The 20,725-nt window shown below is 40.3% G+C and overlaps 1 protein-coding gene across 6 annotated transcripts in view; it reads right to left on the bottom strand.

Moving 5' to 3' along the window:
- FAM199X (family with sequence similarity 199, X-linked) overlaps window positions 1-20,438 on the bottom strand; it is a 56,861-nt gene extending 36,423 nt beyond the window's left edge. For 3 of the 6 annotated variants that reach the window (XM_037141030.2, XM_037141031.2, XM_053657518.1), the window contains exon 1: window positions 19,981-20,266. In XM_037141030.2, coding sequence (XP_036996925.1) covers window positions 19,981-20,177 — 197 coding nt within the window. In that variant the 5' untranslated portion in view covers window positions 20,178-20,266. Of the gene's footprint in view, window positions 1-19,980 lie in introns of all 6 variants that reach the window. The other 3 variants (XM_037141029.2, XM_053657519.1, XM_053657517.1) reach the window with 2 other exon arrangements.
- Window positions 20,439-20,725: the final 287 nt, after the last annotated feature.

Genomic DNA, 20,725 nt, shown 5'->3' with positions numbered 1-20,725 from the left:
TATGATCTCACCTAATTAACCAAATAAACTGGCAAGCAAAATATAGCCAGAGACATTGAAATTGACAAATAAATGAATAGTAACCAGAGGGGAGGGGAGAGAGAAATAATGTGGGAAAGAAGGGAAAGGGACATAAATAAACACATATGAGGAACCGACCCATGGATGGAGCCAAGGGGGGTGGGATTGAGGTTAGGAGGTGGGCATGGGTAGGACATGGGAAAGTGGTGGTGGGAAAATGGAGACAACTGTATTTGAACACCAATAAAAAAAGTAAAAAAAAAAGATTTTATTTCTTTATTTTTAGAGAATGCAGAATGGAAGGAGAAAGAAAGGAAGAGAAACATTAATGTGTGGTTCCCTCTCACATGCCCCCTACTGGGAACCTGGCCTGCAACCCAGGCATTTGCCCTGACTGGGAATCAAACTGGCAACCCTCTGGTTCACAGTACAGCATTCAATCCATTGAGCCACACCACCCAAGGCTGGAATTTTCGTTTTTAAAATTTTTGCTTGAGGGTGGGAGAAAAACATTTTTCTATTAATTTTTTATTACTGACAGGATCAAAATTTAAAATATTTATTAGCTGTTTTGCTACAGCATTTTTCTCTGTGTTAATGTTTTCTTATTGATTTTGTAAAGACTTCTTTATGCATTAAGGATATTAACCTTCCATCTGTAATATTTGTAACAGGATTATAATTTTTTTCTTTTGGGTCTTAAAAATCTTCAAAGCTATAGATTTTCAGTTTTGGCAGTAGCATAGAGAATTAATCCTTAAAATAATGACTTAGTATATCCAATAGTAATACAATACTGAAATAATGACTTTCTGAAGAAAAACCTATTATTTACCTATAAGTCAGTTGTTTCTCATCATTAAATCCAGTTTTTTCTTGAATTGAACATTTCATTTTTTAATTCCTCTTATTTTGTATGACTGTCCTTAATTCCAAAGTCCTTAATTTACAAAATTCAGGCAACCCAGCAAATTCTATGGCACCTTTTCCATTGAGCTAATTTTAAATCATTGAAACACACACAGACTGTACACTCTAAGCTTTTATAGTTCAGTAAATATAAAAGCAGATTTCAACAAACTTTTATACATAGGCAAATTATAAAATTCATCTAAGAATCCAAGGATATACCTTGTTATATTGCCTAGTTTCATCACATGCTTGCTAGATAGGAAGTATCATTAAAAAAATCAATAAACATAGTAGAATTCACCAAATTGCCAACATCACACAATAAGACATTATAAAAAAGCAGCCATGAAAAGCAATCGTAAGTTCTATCCTGGACACAGGTAGATTGTATCTACATTGTGTGCTGGGGAAATTATTTTTGCTCGTGTCTTCAAATTGCATATGACATTTTTTAACCTTAATTCACTTACCTGTTCAACATTAAGTCCTAGGGAAAGTTGTTAGATAATTGTTTTTAATGAGAATTCATTTTCAGCTTGCAAAACTTTGATAGAAATGTGTATTTCCCTCTGTGTGTAATAATAACTTAAAAAAACTATGCCATATTTAATAATCTTATGTTCAGATCACTAACAAGGGAGTCAGGAATTTTGCAGACTTGGTTAACTATTGGTTTTACATTCTTACCTTAGGGCAAAATCAGTATGTTCCTCAGTTTTCCAGATCCATGACTTTATAACAGATATAAAAGGGTTCTGGGTATTCTTAGAAGCCTTTTTCTTTTTTTTAAATTTAATCTTTAATGTATTTTTCCCATTACCATGTAGTGCCCTTATATCCTCCCACCCCAGTAAACACCACACTGTTGTCCATGTCCATGAGTCCTTTTTCCTTTTTTGCTCAATCCCTCCACCCTCTAACCTCCCCTGCCACTAGCTGTCAGCCTGCTCTCCATCTATGAGTCTGTCTGTGTTTTGCTTGTTAGATCAGTTTGTTCATTAGATTCCACATAAGTGAAATCATATAGTATTGGTCTTTAACCAACAGGCTTATTTCACTTAGCACAATATTCTCCAGGTCCATCCATACTGTTGCAAAGGGTAAAATTTTCTTCACTTTTTCTTTATTAAAAAAAGTAACAATTGCATGAAACCTAGCTCATACTTGAGACAATCATTCAAAACAGAAAAATACTATGTTTTACTATTAGATATGTTTTTAATTCTACTGCCTTTTAATTTGCAAATAATGCCTTTTTATTACCAAAGGCATTGTGGATAAAAACAAGGTAGGAAGTACTTTAATCCACTACTTGGGGTAGTATTAAATTGACATATTTTTTGAAAAGCAATTGGTTTTATTTGTGTGTGTGTGTGTGTGTATCTCAAGAGCTTTGCCCTGGCTGGTGTGACTCAGTGGATTGAGTGCCGGCCTGTGAACCAAAGGGTAGCTGGTTCCATTCCCAGTCAGGGCACAAGCCTGGGTTGCAGGTCAGGTCCCCAGTAGGGGGCGCATTAGAGGCAATGACACATGGATGTTTCTTTCCCTCTCTCTCCCTCTCCCTCTAAAAATAAATAAATAAAATCTTTTTAAAAAGAGCTTTAAAAATGTTCCTTCCATCTAGCTCAGTAATCTAGGAATCTATCCCATTTCTGAAATAGAAATTTGGAAAAAAGATGTATATACAAATATGTCTTAACAATATTATAAAAGCAAAAAAAAAAAGAAAAAGAAATATGGCGGGAGGATGCTGGGAAGATGGCAACGGAGTAAGATGGAGCTGATACTAGCTCCTGTACTCATGGGTGAAAATCCTGGCAGATCTATAGAGAAACAGCACAATAAACCATCGGTTACCCAGCATTTATGAAATTAAAAGACCAGAGACTGTGACCGACACTGAAACACCAGACGGCGGCAGAGTCAGCTACTGGAGCTGGGTCTCACGCGGCCCCTGTGCTGCCGCCAGAGCAACAGGCCTGGGAGCCGGGGAGTCAGGTACGGGAGCCGGACACTCCAAGCCCCTTTGACGGTCCTGGGAGACAGAGGAATCAGGAACCGGAGCAGGGATACCCTTGTACCCATGCCATAGCTACCGGCCTGGGCAACGGAAGAGTCAGTTGCAGGAGCTGGGACACCTAAGACCCCTGTGACGCCGCCATAGAGACAGGCCTGGACCCTGAGGAGCCAGCTATGGGAGCCGGGACGTTCGCAGATCCTGTACCACTGCCATAGCGACAGGACTGGACACCGGGGAGTCAGGTACGGAAACCGGGACACTCCAAGCCCCTGTGACGGCCCTGGGCGGTAGAGAGAGCCAGATACGAGAGCCGGGACATTCCCAGCCTCTGTGCCACTGCCGTAGTAACGGGCCTGGGTGCTTGAGGAGGTGGCTACTAGAGCCGGGACATTCAGCAGTGGTAGGTGACCAACGCAGGGACCAGCGCGAGGACCAGCGTGAGTGTAGGTGGAGATGAAGAACATCAAGAAACTTCAAGGAGTCTGCACCACTGAACTTCACAAGGATCATACCACAGAAGTTTACACCATAAAACCAGTGTTTCAGAACAGATCAATTTTGGAAGCAGAGACTAACAAGAAGAGTCTCAAACAATGGGAAGACAAAGAAACAATCCCCAAATGAAAGAAAAAGCAGAAACTTCAGAAAAAATGTTAGATGAAATAGAGGCTGATCAACTATCAGATAGTGAATTCAAAGCACTGGTTATTACGAAGTTCAAAGAGCTCACAGTGAACTACCAGAAACTACAGGGGAACTATAATGATCTCTCTGCAAACTACAGAAACATCAAAAAGGAAATGGAAACTATCAGCAAGAGACAAGAGGAAATGAAGAATACAATTTCCCAATTGAAGTACACACTAGAAAGTTTCCAAAGTAGGATAGATGAAGCGGAGAATAGGATTAGTGAGTTGGAGGACAAGGTAGAAAGCATCTCACAGAAAGAGCAAGAAAAGGAAAAGAGGCTCAGAGAATGAAGAGGGATTAAGAGAAATGCAAGACAATATAAAACGTAATAATATCCGAATACTAGGAATACCAGAAGGAGAAGAAAAAGAACAAGGGATAGAAAACGTATTTGAACGAGTAATGAGAGAAAATTTTCCTAATTTAATAAGAGAAAAAGTCACACAAATCCAAGAATCACAGAGAGTCCCAACCAAGAGGAACCCAAGGAGGCCCACTTCAAGACACATCACCATCAAAATGGCAAAATTCCAAGACAAAGAGAGAATCTTAAAGGCAGCAAGGGAGAAAAAAGAAATAACATACAAGGGAGCCCCAATAAGGTTAGCTACTGACTTCTCAATGGAAACACTTCAAGCAAGAAGAGAATGGCAAGAAATATTTCAAGTAATGAGAACCAGAGGCCTACAACCAAGGCTATTTGACCCAGCAAGGCTCTCAATCAAGATAGATGGCCAAATAAAGAGCTTCCAAGACAAAAGAAGTCTAAAAGAATATGCCTCCACCAAACCAGCTCTACAAGAAATACTAAAAGGACTGCTTTAAGGGAAGGAAGGATAAGAGGGAGAAAGAGAGGAACACAGGTACAAAAATGGCAATGAATAAGTACCTATCAATAGTAACCTTAAACGTAAATGGATTAAATTTTCCAATCAAAAGACACAGAATAGCTCAATGGATAAGAAAGCATGACCCACACATATGCTGCCTAGAAGAGACTCACCTCAGGACAAAAGACCATCACAGACTAAAAGTGAAAGGCTGGAAACAAGTTTTCCAAGCAAACGGACAAGAAAAAAAAGCTGGGGTAGCAATTTTCATATCAGACAAAATAGACTTCAAAAAAAGGCTATAAAGAGAGACCCAGAAGGTCACTTCATTATACTCAAGGGAAGAATCCACCAAGAAGACATTAACATTGTACACATATATGCACCAAACATAGGGGCACCCAAATATATCAAGAAAATCTTAGAGGACTTCAAGAAAGATATTGACAGCAACACAATTATACTAGGGGATTTTAACACCCCACTATCAAAAATGGACAGATCTTCCAAACAAATTATCAACAAAGATATTGTGGCATTAAACAACACCCTAGATGAAATGGACTTAACTGATATATATAGAGCCCTTCATCCCAAAGAAGCTAAATACACATTCTTTTCAAATGCACATGGAACATTTTCAAAGATAGACCACATGATAGGACACAAAACGAGCCTCAAAAAATTCAAGAAAATTGAAATCATACCAAGCATCTTCTCTGACCACAAGGGACTGAAATTAGAAACCAACCCCAAAGAAAAAAACCCAAAGCACGCAAAAACATGGAGACTGAATGGTATGCTATTAAACAACGAATGGGTCAAGAATGAAATTAGGGAAGAAATCAAAACATTTCTGGAAACAAATGAAAATGATCTCACAACAACCCAAAACTTATGGGACACAGCCAAGGCCATCCTGAGAGGGACGTTTATAGCAATACAGGCCTACCTAAAGAAAACAGAAACATTTCAAACAACCTAACCCTACGCCTGCAAGAACTCAAGGAACAACAACAAAGACAGCCCAGAGCAAGCAGAAGGAAGGATATAACCAAGATTAGAGCAGAATTAAATGACATAGAAACTAAAAGCACAATTCTAAGGATCAATGAATCCAGGAGTTGGTTCTTTGAGAAGATAAACAAAATAGACAAGCCTTTAAGTAGGCTCATCAAGAAAAGAAGAGAGATGACACAAATAAACACAATCAGAAATGAAAGAGGAGAGATTAAAACTGATACCACAGAAATAGAAGACATTGTAAGAAATTACTATGAAGAACTTTTTGCCAAGAAATTTGAAAACCTAGGGGAAATGGACACATTTCTAGAAAAATACAATCTTCCAAACCTCAGTGAAAAAGAAGCAGAAAATCTAAATACACCAATAACAGCAAAAGAAATTGAAACAGTAATCAAAAAACTCCCATCACACAAAAGCCCTGGACCAGAAGGTTTCACAGGAGAATTCTACAAAGCATTTAAGGAAGAGCTAACCCCTATTCTCCACAGACTATTTCAAAAAATCCAGAAGGATGGAAAACTCCCAAATTCTTTTCATGAAGCCAGCATCATCTTAATTCCAAAACCAGATAGAGACACAACAAAGAAAGAAAACTTCAGGCCAATATCGCTGATGAACATAGATGCTAAAATCCTCAAGAAAATATTGGCAAATCGCATCCAACAATATATCAAAAAGATCATACACCATGATCAAGTAGGATTCATCCCAGGGATGCAAGGATGGTTCAATATTCGCAAATCAGTAAATGTAATACATCACATAAACAAAAGCAAAGACAAAAATCACATGATCATATCAATAGATGCGGAAAAAGCTTTCAATAAGGTACAACACCCATTTATGATAAAAACACTCAGCAAAGTGGGGATACAGGGAGCATTTCTCAAAATAATAAAGGCCATATATGAGAGACCTACAGCCAATATCATACTCAATGGGAAAAAACTAAAAGCTTTTCCACTAAGATCAGGAACAAGACAAGGTTGTCCACTTTCACCACTTCTATTAAATATAGTATTGGAAGTTTTAGCCACAGCGATCAGGCAGGAAAAGGAAATAAAAGGCATCCAATAGGAAAAGAGGAAGCAAAACTGTCATTGTTTGCAGATGACATGATAGTGTACATGGAAAATCCTATAGACTCTACCCAAAAACTGCTCAAACTAATTAATGAATTTGGCAAAAGATCGGGTTACAAAGTCAATATCCAGAAATCAAAGGCATTTTTGTATACCAACAGTGAATCAGCAGAAGCAGAAATAAAGAGAAAAATCCCATTTGATATAGCAAAAAGAAAAATAAAATATCTTGGAATAAACCTAACTAAGGAGGTAAAAAACCTGTATGCAGAAAACTACACAGCCCTGAAGAACGAAATCAAGGAAGACACAAACAAATGGAAACATATACCTTGTTCATGGATTGGAAGAATTAACATCATCAAAATGTCCATACTACCCAAAGCAATATAAAGATTCGATGCAATACCTATTAAAGTACCAATGGCATATTTCACAGACATAGAACAAACACTTCAAAAATTTATATGGAACCATAAACGAGCCCGAAAAGCAGCTGCTCTTTTGAGAAAGAAGAACAAAGTATGGGGGATCACAATACCTGATATCAAAATGTATTACAAGGCCACTGTAATCAAAACAGCCTGGTACTGGCATAAAAACAGGCACATAGACCAATGGAACAAAACAGAGAGCCCAGAAATCAACCCAACTCTCTACAGTCAATTAATATTTGACAAAGGGGGCAATAACATAAAATGGAGTAAAGATAGCCTCTTCAACAAATGGTGTTGGGAGAACTGGACAGCTACATGCAAAAAAAAGAAACTTGAGCACAGACTTACACCATACACCAAAATAAATTCAAGGTGGATAAAAGACTTAAATGTAAGTCATAACACCATTAAAGTCCTAGAGGAGAACATTGGCAAGAAAATCTCAGATATTTCACGCAGCAACTTCTTTACTGATATGTCCCCTAGAGTAAGGAATGTAAAGGAAAGAATAAACAAATGGGATCTCATCAAAATAAAAAGCTTCTGCATGGCTAAAGAAAACAGTATTAAATTAGCAAGACAACCAACTGTATGGGAAAACATATTTGCCAATGATACCTCAGACAAAGGTTTAATCTCCAAAATATACAAAGAACTTACACGACTCCACTCTAAGAAGACACCCAACCCAATTAGAAAATGGGAAAAGGACTTGAACAAACACTTCTCCAAGGAGGACATACAGAACATTCAGAGACACATGAAGAGATGCTCAATATCGTTAGCTATCAGCGAGATGCAAATTAAAACCACAATGAGATACCACTTTACACCAGTCAGGATGGGTATCATAAACAAAGCAACAAACAACAAATGTTGGAGAGGTTGTGGGGAAAAGGGGTCCTTAGTTCACTGTTGGTGTGATTGAAGACTGGTACAACCATTATGGAAAACAGTATGGAATTTTCTCAGAAAAATAAAAATCGACCTGCCTTTTGACCCAGCAATTCCACTGCTGGGATTATATCCTAAGAATCCTAAAACATCAATATCAAAGAACCTATGCACCACAATGTTCATAGCAGCACAATTTACAATAGCCAAGAGTTGGAAGTAACCTAGGTGCCCATCAGTAAATGCATGGATCAAAAAATTGTGGTACATATACACAATGGAATTCTATGCAGCAGAGAGAAAGAAGGAGCTACTACCATTTGCAACAACATGGATAGAACTGGAAAGCATTATGCTGAGTGAAATAGGCCAGGTGCTGAAAGACAAATACCATATGATCTCACCTTTAACAGGAAGCTAAACAACAAAACAAACAAGCAAGCGGAAAAAAAAAAAACAAAGACACTGAAATAGAGAACAAGGGGATAGTGACCAGAGGGGAGAAGGAAGGGAAGTTAAGGGGAAAAAGGGGGAGGGATTTGGAGGAACAAATAGGAAGGACACAGGGACGAGAACTAGGGGGGGTGGAACTGGGAGGGAGGTGGGGAGCAAGGGGCGGGGAGGCTGGGATGGGAGAAATAGACAAAAAACTGTACTTGAAAAATAACTAAATAAAAATTTAAAAAAAGAAAAACTATCTGAAACTATCAAATAAAACAACATAATTTAAAAAAAAAAGAAATATGGCAAGGGTTTAATCTCCAAAATATACAAAAAACTAACACAACTCAACACCAGGAACACAAACAACCCAGTTATGAAATGGACAGGGGGTGGAAATGGGAGGGAGGTGGGGAGCAAGGGGCGGGGAAGGCTGGGATGGGAAAAAATAGACAAAAAACTGTACTTGAAAAATAACTAAATAAAATTAATTTTAAAAAAAAGAAATGGACAAAAGAATTGAATAGACACTTCTCCAAGGAGGACACACAGAGGACCCAGAGACATGAAAAAATGCTCAACACCACTAATCATCTCACTAATCATCAGGGAAATACAAATTAAAAGCACAATGAGATATCATCTCACACTGCTCAGAATGACCATCATAAACAAATCAACAAACAACAAATGCTGACGAGGTTGCGGAGCAAAGAGAACTCTAGTGCATTATTAGTGAGAATGTAGACTGGTGCAGTCACTATGGAAAACAGTGGGATTTCCTCAGAAAACTAAAAATGGAACTGCCTTTTGACCCGGCAATTCACTGCTAAAATTATGCCCTAAGAATCCTGAAACACCAATTTAAAATAACCTGTGATCCCCAATATTCACAGCAGTCTTATTTATAATAGCCTGGATCTGGAAACAACCCAAGTGTCTATCAGAACATGAGTGAAAAAAGCTATGGTAAATTTACATAATGGAATGCTATGCAGCAGTTAAAAAAGAAAAAAGAAAGAAACTCCTACCTTTAGCAACAGCATGTATTGACCTGGAGATGATTATGCTAAGTCAAATAAGTGAGTCAGTGAAAGACAAATACCACATGATTTCATTTATATGTGGAATCTAACAAACACAATAAACTAAGGAACAAAATAGTAACAGAAGCTTAAATACCTAAAACGGACTGACAGCTTCCAGAAAGGTGGGGGTAGTGAAAGATAGTGAAAGGGTCAATGATGGTGAAGGGATTAACAAAGAACATATATGCACAACCCATGGACAAGGACAACAATATGGGGATGGGCTTAGGGAGGGAAGAGTAGGGCTGGATGGAGGTGGGAAAAGGGAGAAAAATGAGGAAACAATTGGAACAGTGTAAGCAAGAAAAATAAAATGTTTAAGAAAGTAACAACATCAAAATGTTGACAGTTATCTTTAGTGAAAGGGACCACGAGTGGTCATTACAGTTTTGTATATGTCCACAATTTTCTATGAGTTTTCATAATAAAACTTTGAATGATTCTTTTAGACTGTTCTGTCAGTTTCAAATGTGTAAAAATCACTGTGTACATGTGCTCAGCACTTAACTATTCAAATTTACAAAGCCTTTATATCTTATTCCACTAAGAGAAAGCTACCTAAGACAAACATCTTAGCTATAACCATAACCATAACATTATTCACAAAGGAGACTTTCTCCATACTGTAAAAAGAAAAATGTAGAAAAGAATCCCAATGAAATGGGTTTTAAGTCAACGACTAGGCTTGGTGCCCCAAATTTATTTACAAAAAAGAAAGGTACAGCCCTGGCTGGTATAGCTCGGTGGATTGAGCACGGGCCTGTGAAGCAAAGGGTCACCAGTTCGATTCTCAGTCAGGGGTTGCAGGCCAGGTCCCCAGTACAGGACACATGAGAGGCAACCACACATTGATGTTTCTCTCCCACTCTATCTCCTTTCCTTCCCCTCTCTCTAAAAATAAATATTTTTTTAAATATTCTTAAAAAAAAGAAAGGTACAGTCAAGAATATTTATCCACAAGTTTTTCACTAATAATAAATAGACAAAGGACTTTCAATGGTATTTTGGTAAAATTAAGAAAAGCACATGCTACTATTTCAGCAATAAATAAATAGATAAGGTACCTAGTGATAAATTTAACCAAAAGACCTGTACTTGGAAAACTATAGGGCATTGAAGAAACTATCAAGTGGAAGCATATACTGTGTTCATAGATTGGAAGAATTAACATCATTAAAATGTCCATACTACCCAAAGCAATATACAGATTCAACAAAATTCCTATTAAAATACCAATGGCATATTTCACACAACTGGAACAAATATTCAAAAAAAGACATAAATAGCCTCAGGAATCTTGAGAAAGAAGAACAAAGTTGGAGGTATCATACTACCTAATATCAACCTATACTACAAAGCCATTGTAATCAAAACAGCCTGGTACTGGCCTGACCGGTGTGGGTCAGTAGGTTGGGCATCATCCCTCACTCCCAAGGGTCCTGGTTCGATACCTGGTAAGGGCACATGACTTGGTTGTTGGACAGGCCTCCAAACGGGGGCCTGTGAAAGGCAAACAATTGAGATGTTTCTCTTGTACATCAATGTTCTCTTCCTCTTTTTCTCTCCCTTCCCTTCTCTCTAAAAAGTAAATAAATAAAGTTTAAAAAGAAAAAAAACAAAGAAAAGCCCTGGCTGGTATGGCTCAGTGGATTGAGTGCTGGCCCAAAAACCAAAGGGTCACCATTTTAAGTCCCAGTCAGGGCACATGCCTGGGTTGTGGGCTAGGTCCCCACTTGGGAGCATGCAAGAGGCAACTGATCCATGTTTCTCTCAAATACTGACATTTCTCCCCCTCTCCTGCTCCCTCTTTCCCCTCTCTCTAAAAATAAATAAATAAAAACTTTTAAAAAGCAAAGGGGAAAAAAAAAGGCTGGTACTGGCATAAGAACAGGAATATAGACCAATGCAATAGAACTGAGAGCCCAGAAATAAACCCACACCATTATGGTCAATTAATATTTGACAAAGGAGGGAGGAGCATGCAACAAAGACAGTCTCTTCAATAAATGGTGTTGGGAGAAATGGACTAGTATATGCAAGAAAAATGAAACTAGACCACGATCTTACACCATATACCAGAATAAACTCAAAATGGGTAAAAGACTTAAATGAAAGTCATGAAACCATAAAACTCCTAGAAGAAAACATAGGCAGTAAAATCTCAGACACCTCTTGTAGCAACAGTTTTGCCAATGTATCTCCTAGGGCACAGGAAACAAAGGAAAAAATAAACAAATGGGACTACATCAAACTAAAGAGCTTCTGAACAACAAAAGAAACCATCAACAAAATGGAAAGGGAACCAACTGTATAGGAGAGCATACTTGCCAATGATATACCAGATAAGGGGTTAATATCCAAGGGGTTCTTAATATATAAAGAACTTATAAAACTCAATACCAGGAAGACAAACAATGCAATTGAAAAATGGGGAAAGCCAATAAATATATGAAAAAAATATTAAACATCACTAATCATCAGAGAGATGCAAATTAAAACCACAACAAGGTATCATCTCACACCTGCCAGAATGGCTACAATCAGTAAGTTAACAAACAAGTGCTGGAAAGGATGAGGATAAAAGGGAACCCCAGTACACTGTTGGTGGGAACCCAGACTGGTACAGCCACTGTGGGAAACAGTATGGAATTTCCTCAAAAAACTAAAATGGAACTGCCTTTTGACCCAGTAATCCCACTTCTGGGAATATATCCTAAGAATTCCAAAACACCAATTAGAAAGAATATATGCACCCCTATATTTCATTGCAGCGGTATTTACAATTGCCAAGATATGGAAGCAGCCTAAGTGCCCATTTGTAGATGAGTGGATAAAAAACCTGTGGTACATTTATACAATGGAATACTACATGGCTGTAGCAAAGATGGAACTCATACCTTTTGTAACAGTACAGATGGACCTGGAAATTATTATGCTAAATGACATAAGCCTGTCAGTGAAAGATAAATACCATAGGATTTCACTTATATGTGGAATCTAATGAATAAAATACAATGATGAACAAAATGAAATAGAGGCATAGATACATGGAACACACTGACAGCTGTCAGAGGGGAGGGAGGAAAGGGAAATGGATGAAAGAAGGTGAAGTGATTAGGTGAAGAACATATGTGCATAACCCACAGACAACAGTGTACTGATAGGCAGAAGGAAGGGGACAAGTAGGATGGGTAGAGGTGGGCAAAGGGATGGGGGATGAGGACATTTGTAACACTGTCAACAATTTAAAAAGTTAAAAAAAGAACAAAAAGCACTGGGGGAGGTAGGCTGGGATGGGAGTAAAAGACAGAAAACTGTACTTGAACAATAATTAAATTTAAAAAATTAAAAAGAAAAAAAAGAAAAGCATGTGCACAATATACATTCCTTTGCAGCCCTTTCTCTCTCAGGTAGACCTAACCATTACCTCTCAAGATGAGAATCTAGCCACTGAGACCTGTGGAATAAAGTCCTTCTATAAGGCTGATGAAAATCATTCCAAATCTATACCATTCATTCTCAGGGAACATTCCCCTAACATCATGAGTATTCATCACTGACTCCCTGTCAGACTCCGCATAGAACCCTGACTTGGGCTACTCCTCTGGAGCCCCAAGGTCCCAAGTGAGACCAGATGACATGAGCCCCCTAACTCTACGCACGCTAATTCCCAACTCTCCTCCCAGTGACCTCAGTTGTCTGGAAATCATTACACATCCCTCATACCCCATCTACAGTCTTGAAAATAAAAACATTCCAGGTCATTTTTAAAGCCATTTCTTGCATTTGGGTTTCTAAGTTCCTCCCATCCATCTCCTGTCATACTACCCTCTCTTGTATTTTCAATTTCTCCCTTTCCTATTGGCTACTTCTAAGGAGCTAAAATCTCCATTCCTGGAAAAACAAAACTAAACAAGGAAGAAAACAATAAATCTTTATTCTTTTGAAATATTACTACATCTCCTCTCCTCCCTTCACTGCAAAATTTATTGAAAAGTTTCATCTACTGTCTCAACTGTTTTAACCACAGTTCCACTCATGTCACACTACTGGAATTTCTGTTGTAATTACTACCAAATCTACATTTCTAACCTGGTAGTTCTCCAAAGCCTGATCCCCATTCTTAACGTACCTCAACAAGTCCTCAAACCAAATTCCTCCTGCCTCTTTACCCTATCTCACTTCCTGGAACGTGGTTCTCTCACCTCCAACTCACAGCTCTTCTATACCTCTATTTCTATAATGAGATAGAAAAATGTGGGTGATACAAAAAACACAGTAGTCTTGGGTTTTTCTGGTTAGTGGTGATTGAAAACAGGGCTCTAAAATCACTCAAACGAGTAACTACTTTATACAACAGCTCATTTTGTATCCTGCCAATAGGGTGTACAAAAGTGAGGCACTATCCTCCCACACACTTTTCACAATTGTTCAGTGTCAAAGTACTAATGAACTCCAGAAAGATGAAGAAAATAACACATCAAGAAGTTCACATTAACCCCCTTCATCTCATCTCACAATTACAGGATCTACCAGTAGCATTATAATTATTTTAAATTTGCTAAACATCCATTTTTTTTTATGATGGTGGAGGTTGCAGTGAATAATTGCTAAGAGAAAACCCACAACTACATCAGAAAAATCCTGTCACCAAAACCAAAAAGAAAGTCTCTATCACTATATACATTCCACATCAACATTTCGATTTAAAAAATATTTAATCCTGGCTGGTGTGGCTCACTGGATTGAGTGCCGGCCTGAGAACCAAAGGGTCACTGCTTCACTTCCTGGTCAGGGCACATGCCTGGGTGCGCAGGCTGGGTTGCCAGCAGGGGTGGGGGCACGTGACAGGCGACCACACATTGATGTTTCTTTCCTTCTCTTTCTCTCTCCATTCCCCTCTAAAAATAAATAAATAAAATCTTTTTAAAAATTTAGACTCCCAGCCAAGATGAAGGTATAGGCAGATACACTTTACCCCTTGCACACCAAAAGAAAGACAACAATAACTCTAAAGACAAAAAACAGAAGTTCCTGAAAATCCAACTGTATGGAAGTCCAACAACCAAGGAGTTCAAGAAGAAACATTCACCCACACTGGTAGGAGGGGTGGAGAGGTGCAGCTGGGATGGAGAGGACACATAACAAGGCAGTAGCTGGTGGACCAGGTAGGTGGTCCCACATTCTCATGCAGATAAACTGGGAGAAACAACTGGGAAGCGAGACACACCATGCAACCCAGGGTTCCGGTGCAGAGAAATAAGCCTCAAAACCTTTGACTGTAAAAACCTCTGTGGATTGCAGCAACAAAGGGAGAAACTCCAAGCCTCACAGGAGAGTTCACTGGGGAGACCCACAGGGTCCTAGAACATACACAAACCCACCCACTCGGGAATCAGCACCAGAAGGGCCCAATTTGCTTGCGGGTAGCAGGGGAAGTGACTGAAAGCCAGCCAAGAGCCAAGCAAGTAGCACTGTTCCCTCTGGGACTCCTCCCCTACATATAGTGCCACAAAACAGCAACATGGGTTGCCCCACCCTGGTGAATACCCAAGGTTCCACCACTTACTACATAGCAGGCATGCCAAGGCAAAAAAATATAGACCAAATGAAAGAACATATCAAAGCTCCAAAAATAGGACTAGGGAATGAAGAGACAGCCAACCAATCAAATGCACAGTTCAACACATTGGTAATCAGGATGTTCACAGAAATGGTTGAGTATGGTTGCAAAATGAAGGAAGGAGTGCAGGATATGGCAAGTGAAATAAAGGAAAATGTACAGGTAACCAACAATGAAGAGAAGGAAACCAGGACTCAAATCAACGATTTGGACCAGAATAAAGAAATAAACATTCAACCATAACAGAATGAAGAAACGAGAATTCAAAAATATGAGGAAAGGCTTAGGAACCTCTGGGACAACTTTATACATTCCAACATCTGAATCATAGGGATGCCAGAAGGAGAAAAGGCAGAGCAAGAAATTGAAAAATTATTTGAACAAATAATGAAGGAAAACTTCCCCAGTCTGGCAAAGGAAATAGTCATGCAAGTCTAGGATGCTCAGGGGGTCCCAAAGAAGACAGATCCAAGAAGAAACACACCAAGACACATTGTAATTAAGTTGCCCAAATTAAAGATAAGGAAAGAATCTTAAAGCAGAAAGAGGAAAGGAGACAGTTACCTACAAAGGAATTGCCATAAGACTATCAGCTGATTTCTCAAAAGAAACCCTGCGGGCAAGAAGAGGCTGGAAAGAAGTATTCCAAGTCATGAAATGCAAGCACCTACATCCAAGATTACTCTATGCAGCAAAGCTATCATTTAGAATGGAAGGGCAGATAAAGTGCTCCCCAGATAAGGTCAAGTTAAAGGTGTTCATCATCATCAAACCCTTATTATATGAAATGTTAAAGGAACTTATCTAAGAAAAAGATGATAAAAAATATGAGCAGTAAAATGACAACTCACAACTATGAACTACTGAACCTAAAAAAGACACACAAACTAAGGAAACAACGAGAACAGGAACAGAATCACAGAAATGGAGATCGTGTGGAGGGTTATCAGCAGGGAATAGGAGGGGAGAGAATGGAGGGGAAAGTACAGGGAACAAGAAGCATAATTGGTAGGTACAAAATAGACAGAGGGAGGTTAAGAATAGTATGGGAGCCCTGGCTGGTGTGGCTCAGTGGATTGAGTACCAGACTGTGAAGCAGAGGGTCACCAGTTTGATTTCCAGACGGGACATGTGACTGAGTTGTAGGCCAGGTCCCCTTTGTGGGCCCTCCAGAGGCAACTTTTAGGAACTGCCCTGCCTGGTTTCCGAAGCTGTAACCCACCCCCATGGGTATGGCTGAGTAAGAGACCTTTGGACCATAAGCCACTAAGGAGATGAAGCTTATCTCCCTGGCAGGAGTGCAGCTTCTGCTCCTTTTACTTCCATCCATAACTGGCCCCCAATGCTTGATCGGTTAGCCAAGGACGGGTAAGATTCCCCAGTGGGATAACAACCTAAGACAGGCATGATCACTGAGAGGCCCCAGGGAAGGACTTGGGGGGCTACAGCAAAAGGAGGTGATGGACCCTTGCCCCTCGGCTGTGACATAGCCTGAGTCCTCATTCTGTCTGAGAAGTCTCCTAACCTCTTGGCTGCCTTATTTCACTTGCCTGACTTAAGCCAGAAACAATGACAGAGGGCAGTGCAGCCCTGTGCTGGAAAGGGCAGGTTCCCCAGGGTGATCAGGCCTAAGGAAGAATACATAAACTCCTCTGAAACCTGCTTTGCTAAGAATGCTCTCAATTAAATAAGGGCCCAAGCAGGAAATGAGTTTGTTTCCCAAAGTTTTGTAGCCCTTGAGTTAACAGACCCTAACTCAGAATGGACCCTGAGAGTTCTTTGTTATCTATTGTTTGATCTTTACTGCCTGACGATGATTAATGAGCTTTACCTGTATTCCTGTGCAAATTGAACCCAATAAAAGCCCAACGAGGAAAAAGCTCTTGGTCTTTCTCCTTTCAGAGATTGGCCACGTTTCCTCCCCAAGCAGATCATGTCTTAGTAGACTTATTCTCATATTTGGCAGCCAGGTGGGCCCTGTGGGCAGAGCGCCCCCCCCCACAGGCAACCACACATTGATGTTTCTCTCCCTCTTTCTCCCTCTCTTCCCCTCTCTCCAAAACTAAATAAATAAAATATTTAAAAAAAAGAATAGTATGGGAAATGGAGAAGCCAAAGAACTTACATGTATGACCCATAGACGTGAACTAAGGAAGGGGAATGCTGGTGGGGGAAGTGCAGGGCCGAGAGGAATAAAGGGGAGGAAACAATGGGACAACTGTAATAGCATAATCAATTAAATATTTTTTTAATATTTAAGTTTTTTTCTTATTGAAATTCATTCATTCTCCCAAAATTCCAGACAATGTTTATTTGGTCATAAAATCCTAAAAGATACTACTAGGAAAGTGAATTGTACAAAACCGGTTGTGTTCACATAATTTACTTTCCACTGAACCTAGACCAGTGACACACCAACCTAAGTCACAGGTGACTGTAACCTGAACACCACAAAATTCAACCTAAGGGATTATTAATAATACCACCTCACTGTCCTGGTTAATGAAGGTTGGAAATATAGCCCAAAGTCCAATAAATGAACAGGTACAGAATTGTCATCATCCTAAGGCCCTTATCAACAGCATTATTTAAACAATTTCCAATTTTTCTTATCAGGCAACAATGAAGAAGCAAAATAAAGGTCAATCTAGTGTCTAACTGCTGACAAGCTTTGTCCCTTCAATGAAATTTGCTTTATAATTACTAAACCCAAAGTAGAATATCAGTACTCAACTATACAGATATGATTTTTGGATTCCTGCTTGAATTGGTGAATGATGTGATGTGAATAAAAAAAAGTGACACATAAAACTCCAAAATAAAAGTACTCCCTAATCCTTGCCCATATACGTGATTTAGCTGTTTGCTTCTCCTTGAAAAGTAATAACTACAGCATATGGTACTCTTGAACACCATTATGAGAAGGGGTAAGAAGGCAGAAAGAACATTCCAGAAAGAGAAAAGATTTAGAAGGCATGGTAGCCCAGGGCAGAAAAATCATCTGCTGCAAATATTGCTAATTCTGCTTCCCCTAATCTCTGCTGAAAAAGATACAGAGCAAGATACCTTAGACCTCCTATAGTCATTTCAAGCCTTACAAAAAGTAGGGTAGGTGAGGAAGGTTTTTAAAAAGCAAGCAGTAACTAGGAAAAATAATGCTTGGCTTGAAAAATTGAGGCTGAACAGAAACTTCCCCCTCTATCTTCATTGCCCCATTCTGCAAAACAACATTGATTTTACCATGGTCTCTGAGAAAAGTGGTGGGAAACCACAAATGAAACTGGGGAGGAGAAAGCGGTAAGAAATGTATTCTTCTCCTTCACTCCCTATCATCCCAACCTATTTTGGCAGTGCTTACCCTGAGGCTCTGTCCCCATACTCCCTTGCCCTCATCATCAGAGCAAGCTAATTATGAAATCATTTTACCTTCCTGTGTATTTAACTTGATCTAATGCTGCAAAATGTAAATGTCAAATGTATGCAAAAGTATTCAATTTATGCTCTTTTCCAATGCAAAAAATTCTAAGGACAATTGATTTCATGAGTATGTGACATTCATGTTATAGTTACCTCACAGAATAAATAGACTTCTGTGAGTTAGTCTAAAAAACTGTAACAATCATTGGAGCCATTAGCTCTGTTCCCAAGTTTCAGCATTGGCTCCAAAGGAGTAATCCTGGTTTTGCCTAACTCAATTTCATGACCTTGAACTTAGTCTTTTCTTTCTGAGCTTCAGTTTACTACCACTTTCTTTCCAAATGTGTCATACTAATGTTCTGGATGATTGCTTAACTACCGCACCTTACTTCCAGACTACATAACTGTCTTTTAGGTAAGAATCATGTTTTATACATTCCTTGTATTTGGCATAAGCTCAGTAAATCTGTAGACTGATTTAAGAGATGTCAAGGAACATACAAAAGACATTAAAATGTGGAGGGATTTGTTAATGCTCATATTATAAACTGGATCAGAAATCAGAACTAAATTCCTTAATTCATCTGCAATATTTTCCATATCTGAACCCCTTTCCTCCTTTCTTTTTCTCCACACACCCTCCCGGGCCTTTGCATATGTATCTTGAACATATAAAAGGTTGGGAATACCTATAAAACATCTTCAACCTCCCCACATTCTGTGTAACACTTACATGCTTGCATGAAAGAATTCTCCAGAATACTCCCTTCTAATAAAACCAGTTAAGAGATGCACCTTCCGGGTAAATTTGTATTAAGCAAGCCTATTCTAAGCCTCGCTCCATCCTTCCACCTGGGAACAAATCAAAGGATGTACTACATGAGGGAATCAAGAATCTTCCGGATTTAATTAAGGTTATACATTTTGGGAGGGCCTACAGCATGAAGGCAAACAGTTCATAAATAAGAAAGAAAAGAGAGAATTGTCCGGTTTCCTACAGCTTCACAAAAAATGGGGGAGGGGTGGAAATAAGTTGTGAAACAGGTTAGAAATTGGGAGAAATTAAGATTATAGCTTTAAAAGTGCCACCTTTCAAAAAATCCATGGATTGATTTTGAGCCATCAGAAATGGAAGGGATTAAACTTTTGCGGGTGATAAGAAACAAGAACAGTTAAAAATCAAAAATGGGGTTTGGAATTCACAGGGGACAGACAGGAGTGCGGGGAAAGGGAAGGGAGGAGTCGCTAAGGTCAGAAAATGAATGGGGGAAGAGAGTAAAATGCCGGCCGAACGGAAGATCGGGAGGGCATGGGGTGAAAAGAGGGAGGGTGAGAGGGAAGGAGCCCGGGAATGAGCGCTGGTAGAAGAGAAATGTGGGGGATGGGGCATATGGAAGTGCAGACCCAGGGCGAAGCGCCAGGCTAAGAGACGACCCACGGGTCCCAGACTTGAGGTAGGGGTGTGGGCAATCTGCCCCTACCCCAGCGGCGGTACATACCTGTTGGTGTGGAAGCGGTGGAGTGGGTCGGTGCGATGGCAAGAGGACAGCTGGCAGCCGAAGTCGCTGATGTCCAGGCAGCCGGGCTCCTCGCTCGGGCAGGTGCCCACCCCGCGAGGAGGTCCAAGAAGCGGGAAGGGCTCCTCTGGGGTCAGAAACTTCTCGTACGAAGTGGTGGCCGACGCTTCGTCGGACATGGCTGGAGATGTCGGGGCTCGGGTTACCTCTCTGGGCCCGAGCTGCTCCCACGTCCGCCCCTGCCCCCACTCTAACCTGTCTGCTGTCGCCGCCGCGCCTGGGTGTGCCAGCCACAGTTCACCAGCAAGCTGAGCGCCGCGGCCAGCTACAACTCCCGGCAGTGCGGCGCTGCGTGAGGAGGCTGCTCCAGGCCTCTGCAACCCGCTGCCAACGAGTTGGTCCCCAGTGGCCTCCGCAGTGGTCTCAGCCTGCCGCCGCCACTGCTGCTACCCAGCCCAGCCCCTTCAGCGCAGCGCAGCCACCCGTGACTGCAGCAATCCGCAGGGTGTCTGCCGTGGGGGGGGGGGGGGGCGGCGGCGGGCGGGGCGGGGACAGCGGGAAGCCGCTCCCCGCGCCCCCTGCTGGAGTGGAGGAGGAACTGAACCGCCTTGCCTCCTGCGCCGCTGCACCGCCCACCTCATCATCCAAGTGGCCAGTTACGGATTCCAGGCGCTAAAACGCCAGGCACTGCAGGTCAAACCCCTCCTCCTCCTTCTCACTGGTGGCT

The sequence above is a fragment of the Artibeus jamaicensis genome, unplaced genomic scaffold, assembly GCF_021234435.1.
Source record: "Artibeus jamaicensis isolate MK-2021 breed Jamaican fruit bat unplaced genomic scaffold, CSHL_Jam_final scaffold_461, whole genome shotgun sequence".
NCBI classification, from domain to species: Eukaryota; Metazoa; Chordata; class Mammalia; order Chiroptera; family Phyllostomidae; genus Artibeus; species Artibeus jamaicensis.
The sequence above is the reverse complement of the archived record's forward strand: the minus strand, read 5'-3'. Positions and strand labels throughout refer to the sequence as shown.